The 16031-nt window shown below is 33.4% G+C and overlaps 2 protein-coding genes across 3 annotated transcripts; both read left to right on the top strand.

The window, feature by feature from the left end:
• The first annotated feature begins 640 nt into the window (after positions 1 to 640).
• LOC126781085 (carbonyl reductase [NADPH] 3-like) lies at positions 641 to 1507 on the top strand. Its single transcript, XM_050505907.1, has one exon. It carries the CDS (start codon positions 641 to 643, stop codon positions 1505 to 1507), a length of 867 nt encoding a protein of 288 aa, XP_050361864.1.
• A 1290-nt stretch (positions 1508 to 2797) lies between these two features.
• Positions 2798 to 15462, top strand: LOC126780949 (carbonyl reductase [NADPH] 1-like). 2 transcript variants are annotated; one of them, XR_007670583.1, is made up of 2 exons: positions 2798 to 4249; positions 15447 to 15462. XR_007670583.1 is itself a non-coding variant. In XM_050505655.1 (1 exon), the coding sequence occupies exon 1, from the start codon at positions 2815 to 2817 to the stop codon at positions 3676 to 3678; it is 864 nt and encodes a 287-aa protein (XP_050361612.1). In that variant the 5' UTR covers positions 2798 to 2814; the 3' UTR covers positions 3679 to 4736. The 2 variants fall into 2 exon arrangements, 1 of the variants encoding a protein (XP_050361612.1); XM_050505655.1 differs by lacking the exon at positions 15447 to 15462 and having other exon boundaries at positions 2798 to 4736.
• Positions 15463 to 16031: the final 569 nt, after the last annotated feature.

Here is a 16031-nt window from a genome sequence, read left to right as displayed (position 1 = left end):
TTTCCAGAAAGTCACGCGTATAAAACTTCTAACAATTTAATAAACCAAACCAGATGCACTGCATATTTTAGAAGATAAATGGCCACATGAAGAGATCAGAAGACGAAGCTGTTACAAAAACTGTTTTCTGATTTGTGGCAGGCGTGCGCGCGTGAGGCTTGTTATGCCTCTTTTTTCACGCAACACATTATTATTCAAGGGAGATTTCGAGAAACTACAGGTAAAATGTATTTTAGGTGATTTTAAATGAATTTGTACGCTTAGACGTCACAAACAATTTGAAAGATGCGGGTTTTTGTTTTCTCAGTTAAGCTGTAACAGTAAATACTAATTAAAAAATGATTCAGTATATTATAATGTTTATACAATCAAGTACTGCTATTGTTAAATATAAAATTGAATCAATATAAAATTAATATAAAATATATTTTGAATAATCGTCGAAAAAATAGATAATCATTTTAATAAATTATTAGTGATTATCTAGACATGACAAAGAAACACTAATAATATATATTTTTATGAGTAGCATGTATTAGCCTAGTTTCCATTGATAAAAAACCTGATATATATATTTGTGAACCAAGTTTCACTAACCAATGAATAGATAGTTAAGAAAATATATTTCTGTCGTACAGTCATGTTCGTGAAAGTCGCTGTTGTGTCTGGCTCCAATAAGGGATTGGGCTTTGCCATAGTGAAGGGCTTATGTCAACGATTTGACGGAGTAGTATTTTTAACTTCAAGAGATGATATTCGAGGACAAAAAGCGGTCATAGAACTGAACAAAATAGGATTATATCCGGAGTACCATCAGCTCGATGTGGCTGACAGAGAAAGCGTTACAAGATTCAGAGATTATGTTAAGCAAAAGTACGGTGGGATAGATATTCTTATTAATAACGCTGCAGTGGTTGATCATTTCACGAATCCTTGTACGTATGATGAAGGAAAAGAAATAATTGATATTAATTTTAAAAGTATGTTAACAATGCAAGAACTAATCTACCCGTTAGTGAATAACAATGGCCGTATCCTCAACATTTCAAGCAGTTGCGGTCATCTTTCAAATTTAAAAAGTAAGTATTGGATCGATAGACTTTCTAAAACAGATTTAAAAATGGATGATATTAATGATTTCATCGATTGGTTTCTCGAATCGAAAAAGAACGGTACATTCAGTTCGGATGATTTTGCTGATAATGGCGCAATAGCGGCGTATAGAGTGGCAAAGATGGCTCTCAGTGCTTTGACGATTATACAACAAAAAGAGTTAGAATCTAGGAATATATCCGTCAACTCGGTGCATCCTGGACTAGTGCGTACGGATATGACTATGGGTTATGGATTTTATACTACTGAACAGGCAGCTGAGACTCCGATATACCTCGTACTTGAAGCGCCTCAAACGTTGAAAGGAGCGTATGTGTGGTTCGACAAAAGAACTCTCGACTGGTACGACTACAATAAAGATTATTATTTCACGGTTAAATCGCTGATTGTATAATAAATAAATGACTGTTCAATATTACTATTCTATTTACTATATAAATATTTTTAAAATTTTATATATTATAAAAATGACTGTACATAGTTTAACTCAAACTGATATATTGTATGTTATAAGAATAATTCATTATGTTTTTTTTAGGAATTTCATCGCAATAAACAGAACCCCTATTATTTATATGTATCATGAGAAATACATTATATAGTCCATACATATTATAACTAGTTTTTGTCGAAAATATTTTTTTCAACGATATTCTAAAGTAAAATAAAATGAAATTAAAATATTATCATCATATAATGTTTCATAGTATTTATTTCTTCAAATTCTGCTTTTTACATTAATATTACTAATACAACTTATAATGAAAACAAATTAAGCATAATTTAATACGAAACACAATATATAAAAAAATCAATTGCATATATGTAATGTAATGCCTTTCAATATGTAATTTAATAGCAATTATATTTTAATAATTAATTGAAGTTAAAATACCTGCATGTCGTAAATATTATGACTAAATACGTATATAATGTTTACGTGATGTCATTCGTGTTGCTATGGATAAAAATCTGCTATACACGTTATTCGGGTTGTAATGGAGAACTGTCTCTCTTTAATAAACTAGCTAGCAAAAGGACCTATATTTTAGTTAAAAGCATATAATTGAATTAAATCGAATATAACTCTGCAATCCTTGATCTTTAACTTAGAAGCGCGCCGGTTTTTGGGATCAACAAAAGTATAAACTAGTTTAGTAGATTATTTTTAGAATATAGGTGGACGAGCAATTAGGCCACCTGATGGTAAGTGGTCACCACCGCCCATAGACATTGGCATTGAAGTAAATGTTAACCATCGCTTACATCGCTAATGCGCCACCAATATTATTTAACTAACTCAATCAATAACTCTTATATGCTAGGCTTATTACAAATTATTTCTAGTAAGCCTGTTGTATCTTTTGTGGCCGCTTACAGCATTATACCGTAAAGCGCTTTTCAATGCTTAATATACATTGTATTACATTTCTATATAGATTATGACATGTATGATAAATATGAATAACAATAAAGCTTTTGAGAAGAGTAATAACAAAATAAATTCACAATTTGATTATTTACACAAAAATTAAAAATGAAACTCGTTTGCTATTGATTATTAAATAATGGCAACGTTTATATTCGTAGATAATGCTTATCGCTTTATGCCACATAGCGATACACGTTTATTATAATAATATTCCTATTTAAATAGCGATAACTTTATCAGTCTTCAAAATATCTTTAACTGTAACAGACATGTCCCGTGTAGCTGTGGTCACAGGATCCAATAAAGGCATCGGATTCGCCATTGTTAAGGGCTTGTGTCAAAGATTCGATGGGATCGTCTATTTAACTTCTCGAGATGATAAAAGAGGAATGGAAGCTCTAGCCGAGCTGAAGAAAATAGGATTAAACCCAAAATATCACCAGTTAGACGTAGCTGATAGAGACAGTGTTCTACGATTCAGAGATCATATAAAAGAGAAACACGGTGGTCTTGATATTCTTATTAATAATGCTGCCATAGTTGATAGTGATTTGAGCTCGTCTTCTTACAATAATAGCAGAAATGTTATAGATATTAACTTCAAGAGTGTGATAACTATGCAGGAATTAATTTATCCGTTAGTAAGAAACAATGGCCGTATCCTCAACATTTCGAGCGACTGTGGTCACCTCTCCAATTTAAGAAATAAATATTGGATTGAGAGACTATCCAAAAAAGATTTAAAAATTGAAGATTTATACGAATTTGTCGATTGGTTTCTTGAATCGAAGAAAAACGGTACGTTTAATTCTGAAGATTTTGTTGATGGTGGTACTGTTGTAGCGTACAGGGTGGCTAAGATTGCCCTCAGTGCTGTAACAATGATACAGCAAAAGGAACTGGAAGGTAGAAACATATCTGTCAATTCCATGCATCCAGGATTGGTGCGAACAGACATGACAACTGGTGTAGGTTTCTACAATACAGATCAGGCGGCTGAGACTCCACTGTACCTCGTCCTTGATGCTCCTCAAACATTAAAAGGGGCCTACGTTTGGTTTGACAGGAAAGTTCTGGATTGGTACGACTACAATGCTGATTACTATTTTAAGATAAAAACTCTTGTCAATTAAGACTTAAAATTGTAGAAATAATTGGTTAAATAATAACTAAGAATTGTCTTTTTCATTCAATTTCATTCACTATTTTTTCAAAAGTATTTCTGCTGTTTGAATTTATATGGTATACCGAGTCGATATTCTTCAAAGTAATGGAAAAAAAGTTACTAATATTACTGACATCACGAAATAAACAGACTTCAATATAATATTATAAGTAAATATATAATTATTACAACAACTCGCTATTTATCATGTACGTATTACGTTTATCACTATTGTTGATAAATTTTAATTGCGTAATCTATTTATTGATTAAGATATTTAATAATTAGTATCTTTTAAGGTCGGTTTACAGTGATACAGTATTCCGATCCAGCGCAGCAATCCAGTGACACTGCATTGGTATTTGACAAATGTATATATTATACTTTTCAATCCAGTCTTAAATCTAATATCCAACGCTCGATTCAAATAAAGCAGTCGATATTTTTTCAATATAGTAACTGCATACCGTACTCCGTCCTCTACCGTGCTAGTGCCGCTACACGAATAAACGCGTCGGCCGAGTCGATGCCCTGTAATGGTAACTGTGTAACGTTTTACTTTTATATCCTAAATATTAACATACTTATTTTTAATAGCTTGGCAGCATCAAAACATAAACTAAGCTGTTATGAGTTGCTAGTAAGATATATAATAATATATAACATTAATGTTGTGTTTACATCTAGTAGGAAACATGTAATTATTTTATTTTTGGTTTTGTGTTCATGTATTAAAAAAAAAAAAAACGTGGTCTCTTCAACGCAGCAACGCTTTAGTCCCTTTGATGTTGCAGGTCATCAATTACCATCATGATCAGGTAGACTTTCTGTTCGTTTGACTTCTTTTAAAATGAAATAATACCTCAACAATATAAATATAATTACTGGACCAATCTAAACGGCGTGGATCGTCATTTGTTAGTGGCGCTGGATCGAAATACTGGATCTTTGTACGTCGGCTACTAAAATTCTGTTAAAGAGACACTTATCGCATATGCCCGCAAATAAAATTATGAAAATGCTTAATATTGATTTTATTCTTAATGAGTAAAGCAAATAAAATACATAAAACTTAAAGTAATATATTATAAATACATAATGTATAATATATTTTCAATAATTTAAGCTGAAAAACGATACATACTTATTGTATGATCCACAAGACAACATCAAAACTAATAGGAAACAAAATGTTAATAAACAAAAAATAAATAATTATAATTGTAATAACGTTTATCACATATACAGTAACAGCCTATAAATGTCCCACTGCTGGGCTCAAGCCTCCTCTCCCTTTTTGAGGAGAAGGTTTGGAGCTTATTTCACCACGCTGCTCCAATGCGGGTTGGTGGAATACACATGTAGATGCAGAAATTCGATGAAATTAGACACATGCAGGTTTCCTCACGATGTTTTCCTTCACCGAAAAGCACGAGATGAATTATAATAAGAAATTAAGCACATGAAAATTCAGTGGTGCTTGTCCGGGTTTGAACCCACGTTCATCGGTTAAGATTCACGCGTTCTTACCACTGGGCCATCTTGACTTACATATATACATATACATACATTTAGTATATAATTCTTCTGATTTCTGTATTTAAAAGAAATTAGTAAAAAAACCTTTTATAAGTAAAAGCAGTGGGTTGCCAGTTATATAGACCGCGTATAAAACTTATACGAGAGGCAGCTGTGCGTGTTGCTATTTGCATAATCCATATGCTCTCGCGTGCTCCGGCCTGAATATTTTTCTGAAGTCACTTCATCGCCGGAAGCGTTTTAGCCACTTGCCTTTTATGAAAACGCAATTTCTCAGTAAATGTTTGTGAGTGCTTACCGTTGGTTTAATGTTGTCTTTTTATTATAGTTTAACTTTAATTCAAAAAAAAATTGCATAGACTTAAAATTATTTTTACCCTGTACAGGCTATTGCGTATTGTAGTATTAAACCTTCTATTCCAGGATTTATTTATATTATTTATATTTAAATGTTTTATCGTGATATATTGTAATATATCATAGGTAGATACATCAAATCAATGTTTGTATTGGATGAGGAATGAGTGCAGCCTGAATTATTTTCACTATTTGATATTGGGCGACGTGCACTTAAGATTCAAATACCTGACGATAGGCTGCTTCCACAAGATCTCTCAATTGAGTCACTTCTATTCGACGACAGGACATTCGACGAAAGTTTAATTATGAATTTATAAATGTCAACATAACTGATATTTAAATGTATTTAACAATAATAATAACAAATATTATATTTTTTTTATAGAATAGGAAGGCGGACGAGCATATGGGCCACCTGATGGTAAGTGGTCACCAACGCCTATAGACATTGGCATTGTAAGAAATGTTAACCATCACCAATGCGCCACCAACCTTGGGAACTAAGAGGTTATGTCCTTTGTGCCTGTAATTACACTGGTTCACTCACCCTTCAAACCGAATATCTGATGAGTGGGTGGTACCTACCCAGACGAGCTTGCACAAAGCTCTACCGACAGTAAAAGTTTTTTATACCTCGAAAGAAATTTATATAAATGTGTTAGATATACCTAGATACCTAATAAGTCACCAGAAAAATTCTATCTCACCACAATTTTTTTCTGCAGTCAATTTTTTTTATCAACTACCTTCAAGCGACGTCAGTTAAATGTTCATTCGTTCGCATAAAACGACAAATATCTTATTTTTGGATTGAATAATAAATGTCAAGTAGAAAGTGTTTACAAAGTTCTGATCGTTTTTGCTACGTTTGTGGACATTTAAAAAAAAAGACCTATTGTAGATTGGTTAAATAACTTTGTTTTCGTGTTGCAAACCAGAATAAAAATTGGGTGCCTCATGTGTTTTGCGAAAGCTGTAGAATCTCAATAATTCCTGTGGTCATCAGGAAAAAAACGTACACCTTCCATTGGGTTCACCAATGCTATTTTTTTTTATTTAATTATATTTGCCATGTGGGCAAATATAAAAAGGGCTATGGAGAGAGCCTAGTTATAATAAAAATGATTGTTACTTTTGTGTTACGAAGACGTGCGATATAATACAAAAAATAATAGCGAGTAATTTATATCTATCCTCTAACAAATTGTACAAAGTCAAAATATACTTTATTGAATTATCAAAAGCACTTGTGTATCATCATTTTATAAATTTAACATTAAGCTACCACCAGTTTTAATAATAGCTAGAAGTAGATACGTAATATGGTATTGGTGACAGACAAGCTTGCACCGAGCCCTACAAATAAACTTAAAATAAACGAAATATTCTGCATTTAAGGACAACCTGAATTTAACACAAAGTTAAAATTCAAAAGTCAGCTCTTGTGCATAATAAACTTAAAACAACACGGAGAATTAAAACTAACTTCATATTGCCTGCGCACGTGTGCTTAATATTTGCATAAAACGAATGTTCAAGAATATTCAACCATTTCAGAAGTTAAGAATTTTCGGTTAAAAATTTTTTAAACATAATTCCTTTACGAGTATATAGACTAACATTTATTTGAGTAAAATGATAACAATAATTCTAGTAACACACATACAAGTGCACGATATACAGACTATACTGGTGGTAGTGTACGCAATACATGTCGAGTATTCCTCGATATAAAACAAGTGAATTCGTATTAGTTAGTGAAGTATTAGTGGAAACGAGATGGTCTAGTAGTTAAAACATGTAAATCAGTAACTTTTTATGTACTTTATTTGTATATATATATTATTTTGTGGTCGGCGGTGAAGATGAATGTTATGAGGAAGCATTTATAATCACCAGTATTGCAGCAGAATGGTGGAATAAACTCTAAAACTAGACCACAAGAAGACATGGGACCTAAACATAGCAGTACAGACATTAGAAATTAGAACAAATACTTAGTACAGACAAAAAAAAGCCGAGATGGCCCAGCGGTTAGAACGCGTGAATCTTATCCGATGAGCGTGGGTTCAAACTTGGACAAGCACCACTGAATTTTCATGTGCTTAATTTGTGTTTATAATTCATCTCGTACTTGAAGGTGAAGGAAAACATCGTGGGGAAACCTGCATGTGTCTAATTTCACTGAAATTCTGCAACATGTGTATTTCATCAACCTGCATTTGAGCAGCGTGTGTAGTAGTGGAATAACCTTCTCCTCAAAAAAGGAGAAGCAGTAGAGTAGTACAGGCTGTTACTGGTACAGACATTTAGTCTTTTACTTAACTATTCATTAGCAATAATATTATGAAGTTATACCAATAATTTAATTAATCATATCTTTTTTTCATTATGAAAGATACAGCAAGTTAACTAATCGAATCTATCTAGTGAGTCCACTGCGATGTATTGTATTAGTAGTGTTTTATTTTATCTTCCAAGTACAAAGACATTAAATATAAAACGGAAGACTGTATTTATTTGATTCAACGCACAGACCTCTAGATCTCCTAGTTCGTTTTGAGATATTATAATGTCCAAATGTGTGCGCAAACACAGCTGCACTCTGTCTTATGAAAAACGTGATAACATGTTATTAGTTTACTGGTGGTAGAGCTTTGTGTAAGCTTGTCTGGGTAGGTACCACCCACTCATGAGTTATTCTACCGCAAAACAGCAGTACTTGGTATTATTGTGTTTCGGTGTGAAAGGTGAGTGAGCCAATGTAATTACAGGCGCAAGGGACATAACATCTTAGTTCCCAAGGTTGGTGGCGCATTGGTGATATAAGCGATGGTTAACATTTCTTACAATGCCAATGTCTCTGGGCGTTGGTGACCACTTACCATCAGGTGGTCCACATACTCGACCGCCTTCCTATTCTATAAAAAAAACAATCAAAATCTTCAACATGGAACTATCGAACTTACTTATACGGCAAAAATCGTAATAACAAATTTAAACTAACAACAACATTACAAAACAAAATTAAACTTATCTCTTAAACGCATTTCAAATTCTATACCATAATTTTACATCTTAAGCAATACACATCTATCTTATATATGTATCCGTGTGAAGTTAGGATCAGTTTATCTACTGATATATACGGATAACACGGAGTTTTATCCCGTTACTTTTTTAACTAAAGAGACATATACATTCACCAACCGATCTGTTCGCCCGTATCGTATTAATCGATCGTACTACACGGCCCACGTTTTTATTCACACGTTTATTTAAATATCTCGTAATATTTCTAAAAACTACTGGTTCGTATTCAAGTTAAGCGTTTAAAACTAACAAAAACCAACATTGTACTTATTTTGATAAAGAATAATTTCTTGGTTATATTAACTTTTGGTTATTTTGTTAAACATGAAAATAGTTACTGCCTTAAATGAAAATATCTTTTTTATAATTATTATTTGTTTATAATTTTTGTAACATTTAATTATTTACATAAATTCAATTATCTGTAACCTTTGTTTTTTTTTTAATCTAAACATAAAATTTTTACTTTGAAAAAATAAAAAGTCTATACAAATCAGATTGATATTATAGTTTCCGCGTGTTGCTTTCAATACAATCGTCGGATAGAACAAAGGTATCGTGGATAATGAGGTTTTGTCCCCATTTGAACATATATCTGTATACTAATAACTAAATGTGCCCCGCGGTTATACCCGCATTAAATTTGGATTAAGCGTGCCTGTTTCTCACGGTTTGCCATTAGTTGACGCTTATGGTTACTGCTCCGCTCCTTAGGGCCTTAGCGTAAAATTATATAGCCTCTAACCTTTTTCAATAAACGGTCTATCTAATATTTTTTCCTGAGATTACCTCGAACACGCAAACCGTAGAGCTTTATAATATAAATAAAGATAACGTGGAGCGAATGTTTCAATCTGAAACGAAATATCTTAATGTTTCTGTCGAGTTTAAAATAAATAAAACACAAGTAAAATATAAAGAAGTCAGTCTTGAGATTTGCATAATCTATATGCTGTCTCATAATCTCTTCTATCCGAAGTCACTTTGCCCCCGGGAGCGTTTTACTCACTTGTTCTTGTGAAAACATTATTTCTTATCTACATATCCTTAAATATTTAAAATAGCAGTGACATATATGTATGGATATACATATATACATACATATACACGTATTCTAAGGTGTTATGTCTCTTGTGTCAGTATCTATATCGGCTATTTCGCTCTTCGATTGAAACGCAACGCAAAAAATGATCCAGTCCTCTAGTCACCGGTAGACGCAATAAGGTGAGGCGTTATATCATCAGTATTTTAGAATTAAGTAAGTTTTGAATAATGTTAGCAGATACTGCGTGAACCAGGAAAAAACAAGCAAAAGAAACTGTCTCCTTTATAATATTAGATGATATCCCCCTATGTACGAATCGATAGCTCACAGAGGCCTGGAATACCGAATTAATTCCGCTCTGGGCGTCTGCCAAATTGTAGTAATTCCGAAATATTCGTAGGTAGGGATCAAACTTTCTAAATATAAAGCGTATAAATGAGAAATAAATTTCAAAATGTTTTGCTCGTTTCGATCCATGCTTTATTCGGATGAACGTAATTTATTAAAACTATAAAATTGAAATGGGTTTCCCTTTTGAAATATTACTCTAAGTTTCTTGTGATTTCATCCGAATTAAATCGGTTTAACTCTGCACTTACAACACAACAGAGCCTATAAAAATTTGAAACGTATACGAGAAAATATTTATTAACTAATTATTTAAATTATTAAATAAATTTGTGAATCACAATATTTATTTATTTAAAAAGAAACGATATAGTGTGTTTAACAGCGTAGATTCTTGACTTTCGGCGATAGATGAGAATTGGAATTGATAGCTGTATTTTTTTTTACTTTATTTATTTATTTTTTTATAAGATATTCACGTTATTTTAATGCGAAAACTTTTCAATAGACCATTTGAGCAATACAATACAAAAAGGTTTTATGAAAATGTATTCAAAGTATTCAGATTCCAAGGTTTTTGTATTTTAGGCGCTTGAGGCAATCTAAAATTCAGTCTTTTCAAATCATTTTTTTTTATGCAAACACAACTCGTTACAGTTTTATTATAAGCGACTGGTTGGTTCCGTGACTTTTTTCGTTATGATTACACATTTTAAATGAATAAGATGTACTCGTAGCCCACAAAATGTTTAATTATGTAGTTATTTCTAATAAGCAAATTGCACTAGTTATTTTCACGGCTCTACCCGCGTCATAGTTCAGAATAGCTAAATACTGATTTCCATTGCTCTTTTTTCAAAAGATTGAGGATTTTGATTCAAACTTTTCTTCTTCTTCTTTTAAATGGAGGAGGACATTGACATTTTTGGTGACTCTCCCTCAATCTTTAGAAATAAGTTACTTAATTATTATAAAATGTATGATTAGTTTTAATTAATACTTTTTAATTATGATTTCACCGATGGATTTTTTACTATAATAATGGCATTATTTATTATTTAATTTTGACATTTTTTTTAAAATTACTAATGATTTTTTGTTACTTTTAATTTGAATTTGATTAGATGAATCTTGAAGTGCTATGTACACTTGTAATTGACATGCATATTGGATATACTATTATTGTTTTATAAATTAATCTTTTCAATGCTTTATATGTATGTTGTAAGTGTGCTATTATAAATAAATAAATAAATGAATGGACCCGTATGCAAATTTTCATGGTTCTCACTTTAGAAGTTGGGGCCGTGCGTTGATGTATGTGTCAGTCAGTAAGTATATACTTATATATATACATATATATATATATATATATATATACTTTTTTTTTGTAAATACATACTTATATAGATAATTACACCCAGACTCAGGACAAACAGACATTCATGCACACAAATGTCTGTCCTGGGTGGGAATCGAACCCACAACCTTCGGCGTGAAGGCAAGTGTTGTACCAACCACGCCGACCGGCTCTATATATAGATAATAAGGCAATTACCTGTCGGTATCTTCAGCTTGATCGATTTCCATTATCGTTCCAGATTTTAATCAAAGTCGAACTTCTTCAGCTTTGCAGAACATTAAAGTATCAATCAGTCTTTGTCTCATCGTTGTTGTTTTATTGTCTTCGTCGTGCGATTGACTTTGATCTCGATTACCTTTTTGTGGATAAATAATTGCTTTCCAATTAATTAATAATTGATATACAAAGCTTATGATTTTAATGGTGTATTTAGTTTATTTAGAAGTTCTCTCGTTATTAGGTAAATGTTTTTTTTAAATATCAAATAGGAACGGGCCCCCATAATGTTAGATGTCACCACCGCCCATAGACATCGGCGCTGTAAGAAATATTAACCATTCCATCTTTAATACGCCACTAACCTTGGAAACTGAGATGTAATTTTCCTTGTGCTTGTAATCACACTGGCTTACTCACACATAAGACCAGAACACAACAATATTTAATATTATTAGTGGTACGTACCCAGGTGGGCTTGCCAAAGCCCTACCACCGAGTATGATTATTATTATATTATGTTTATTAGTTTCATTCGTTATTTCACCTCAAATCTTAACTTATATTTTTATAATGTACAGCAAATAATTTAAAAATATTATTTCATTTGAAGAAACATTAAATTTAACAAACTTAATTTTCAACTTTATTGTACAGTAACAGCCTGTTAATGTCCCACTGCTGGGCCTCCCCTCGCTTTTGAGGAGAAGGTTTCGAGCTTATTCCACCACGTTGCTCCTATGCGACTTGGTAGAATACACATTATTTATTTTTTTTATATTCGCCGGGAGAGCAAATGACTCTACTCCACCTGATGGTAAGTGGTAGTAGAGTCCAAACGCGACGACAGCCAGTACAGACGGGAAAAACGTTCTGCACTAGCCGCCTTCGCCTTGCCGGCCAGCAAGATGCCTCTTCACGCCTCGTTGGAAGGAATGTGGCAGAATTTCAACAAATTAGACACATGCAGGTTTCGTCACGATGTTTTCCTTCACCATCAAGCACGAGATGAATTATAAGCACATGAAAATTCAGTGATGCTTGGCTAGGTTAAAACCCACGATCATCGGTTAAGATTCGCGCGTTCTAACTAGTAGGCTATCTCGGCTTCTACAACTTTACTATAGGCAACTTTACTGTAGTGGTAATAAAGCATGGCTTGAGTGGAGTAATTTAAAAAGCAATTGTAGTTAAATTAAATAATTATCATGAAACTATAATTGATAAAGAAAAACTACTCAAATACAATGATATTTATTAAAACAAACGAAGAATAATGGTTTACTTACACAGAAGCGTCAATGGCGCAACATATATTAGTTTAGATTAACGATGAGAAAGTCTACATTGCTAGTACAAGTTTTACGATTATTTGGACGGGTAAATTATTATTACTTTAGCAATTAATATTACTATTATTTTTACTTTAAATATTCCACTCTTGATGAGTTTGGAGATTATTCCAAATCCGCCTCTCATTTTAGTATTTAATTTTATAATGTTTTTCGTCACCGTTAAACGCGACGTGCAGCGTTATTTCAATCTATGATTGATGCTTAAAATCGCTTAAGAAATAGATCATTTCTATTTATTCTACTTTTTGTGTGTTTCGAAAAAATCGTTTGGAAGACTACATGTGTTAAATAAGAGTAATAATAATAATAATAATAATAATGTCCTCCAGACCGATTTCGGTCACGGTGGCCAATCTCAAGAGAGATTAGCCAACTACGCAGGAAATATTATAGTGCACAAGTGTGTGCGCAAACACAGGTGCACTCTTTATTCCCTAACTCTCATAATCCGATGGGACGGCGATCCGACACCACCGGAAAGATTCCAGGGGCAGGACCAACGGCTTTACGTGCTTTCCGAGGCACGGGAGTGTACACCCTTCCAACTTCCAGACTCCGGGCAGCTATTGAAAATTTTCTGACGGAAAAACCCAATAACTTTTTATTGGCCCGACCTGGGAATTGAAACCAGGGCCTACGGATCTGCGGCCTTACATTAAATAAGAGTATGCATCATATATTACAGCATACACTAGCCCTCACCATATAATCGTTGTCGGATCCTCTATATAAGAATAGGAGATCATAGTCCAGAAAGTTTATAATTATTGTTTTCAAGTAAAACAGATCACTGATCGAAAATTAACAAAAAATAACTCGATATTCTCGATATTAAATGTTAGTATAGTTTTAAACTACAAAGTTGTTCGCAAAGTAACGCCCCGTTCAAAAGCGCCCCGCTGATTTACACGTCTCTGTTTTTGAACGTTACAAACTACGGGAAATTTAAACATGTTTGAACATGTTCTAGCTAAATATTAAAATTTGTTAAATATCTCTCATAATAATAAATCTGCTATAATTCTTTCCACTAATCTACACGTTCTGGTTTTTTTATAGTAATTAATATTCATTTTATATTTAATTCAAAAATATCTTTAATGTAAATATTATGGGTTAAGATAAGGTAAGGGAATAAAGAGCACACTTTTCACGATTACATCTCCTGATTTTAATTTTGACCTGATATTAAGTACGTTATTTTCTATGCATATTATATAATATGGATAATTATGTTTATAATATTTAATAAAAAATGATTAGTACATTAACTTGAATAATAAGCATACATCTAATGACTTAAAGGGCTTAAGTTGATGAGCAATTTGCATGCAAAGGGGAATGAGGTTCCCATATTATAAGTTTAACTTGCTTAACTAAACAATAGTTCATTGCAAACAGCTGTAATACTCGTGACTGAAAATCTATTCGATCCGCAAACTCAATAGAGGGAGCGTAGCTGATGTTATTCATTGAAACTAAATTATTAAACGGATTTAAATGAAGATCAAATTTGTCTTTAAATGTTATAGTCGGTATAAATACAAACGGCAAACAAAACTCAAATTTACCTTAATTGTAACGCAAATGTAGGGAGGCCCAAGCATAATGCGTCTAAGTGTAGTTCGGCGCTACACGAGGTAGTCTGGGAGACAGTTGTATATTTTAATGTGTTATTTGTCTTGGTTAATTTAAATTTTATTATTTCTTTAATAACTATTGAAAAGCGACATAAGTTAGTAACCTAATTTACCTGCTATGTTGTATGGAATGCTAATTATTTCTTAATGTGACAATCTTTTCCATGGGCGTTTGGAATAACTTAGCATCGGAAAGCTCATTTTCCCGCCTGCATTCCAATTTTAAATTCAAACATAATAGTACGTTATTATTTATTTACACACGCAATAATTACTTTATCTTATTTTTTTTCATACAAGCTTTTATAAGTAACTGTAATATCTGAATTGGCTATAAACCCACCATTACTAACGCAACTGTTCATTTTTTTTAAACAATTAGCGTTCAAGTAATTATTATCTGAGAGTTGTTATCACTTGAAGTAATAATAAAGCAGCGATTAACAACTCGCAGTTATTTTCACCACTGCTATCTGGGCTATGAGTACGGTGTAGTTAGCCGTTTGTCGATAACAATTGGGTTTAATTTATTTGACGCTTAATTAGTCCTTCTATGTGTACACACTGTCTGACATCAGGTATTTTAAAATTTTAATATAAATGATATCAACGTCATATATACTGCTGGACGAAAGCCTCCCCCATAGAACGCCAACCATCCCGATCTTGGGCAGTCCGCATCCATCCCGAAATTGCCACCTTTTTTAAATCATCGGCCCATCTTGTCACAGGGCGTCCTACACTACGTTTGCCTAAGCGTGGTCTCCACTCTAACAGGTGTCGGCTCCATCAGCCATCAATGGGACTGGAGACATGACCAGCCCACTTCCACTTCAGCGAGCTAATTCTACGCGCGATGTCGGTGACTTTAGTTCTCTGGCGAATGTCCTCATTTCGGATTCTATCTGCCAGAGAAATCCCAAGCATCGCGCTTTCCATTGCTCGCTGAGCGACCCTAAGGGCGAAGCCCCATTAATCCGTTGCGTTGCGTTGCATCGCGTTGTCGCAACGGAACAACGCATTGTATGCCACATCTGCGTTGCGTTGACGCTGCGCCCTCGCAACGCAAGAGGGTACGCACGCCTTCGCAGTTGCGTCTCAGTTCTGCCCATGGATAGATACAAACGTGTTCTTTTGTTGCTTTTATTACGCCACCGCCGAAATAAACGTAGAAATCATAGAAGATTCTGGATATCTCCTTTGATATCATTAAGAAATAGTGATGGTCAGTTTTATACGAATACTAACTGTTACTGTCCGTCGTCGCAGCGGAGCTCCGACAACGCAGCGCATCACCTTCCCTCCCGCTTCGTCTCTTGTCCGTCGGTCCGTTAAAACGTCGCGCGCGACGACGCAATGGTC

This window comes from Nymphalis io, chromosome 3 (genome assembly GCF_905147045.1).
Source record: "Nymphalis io chromosome 3, ilAglIoxx1.1, whole genome shotgun sequence".
Taxonomy (NCBI): domain Eukaryota; kingdom Metazoa; phylum Arthropoda; class Insecta; order Lepidoptera; family Nymphalidae; genus Nymphalis; species Nymphalis io.
Note: the sequence above shows the minus strand (reverse complement) of the source record. Positions and strands in the feature narration are given on the sequence as shown.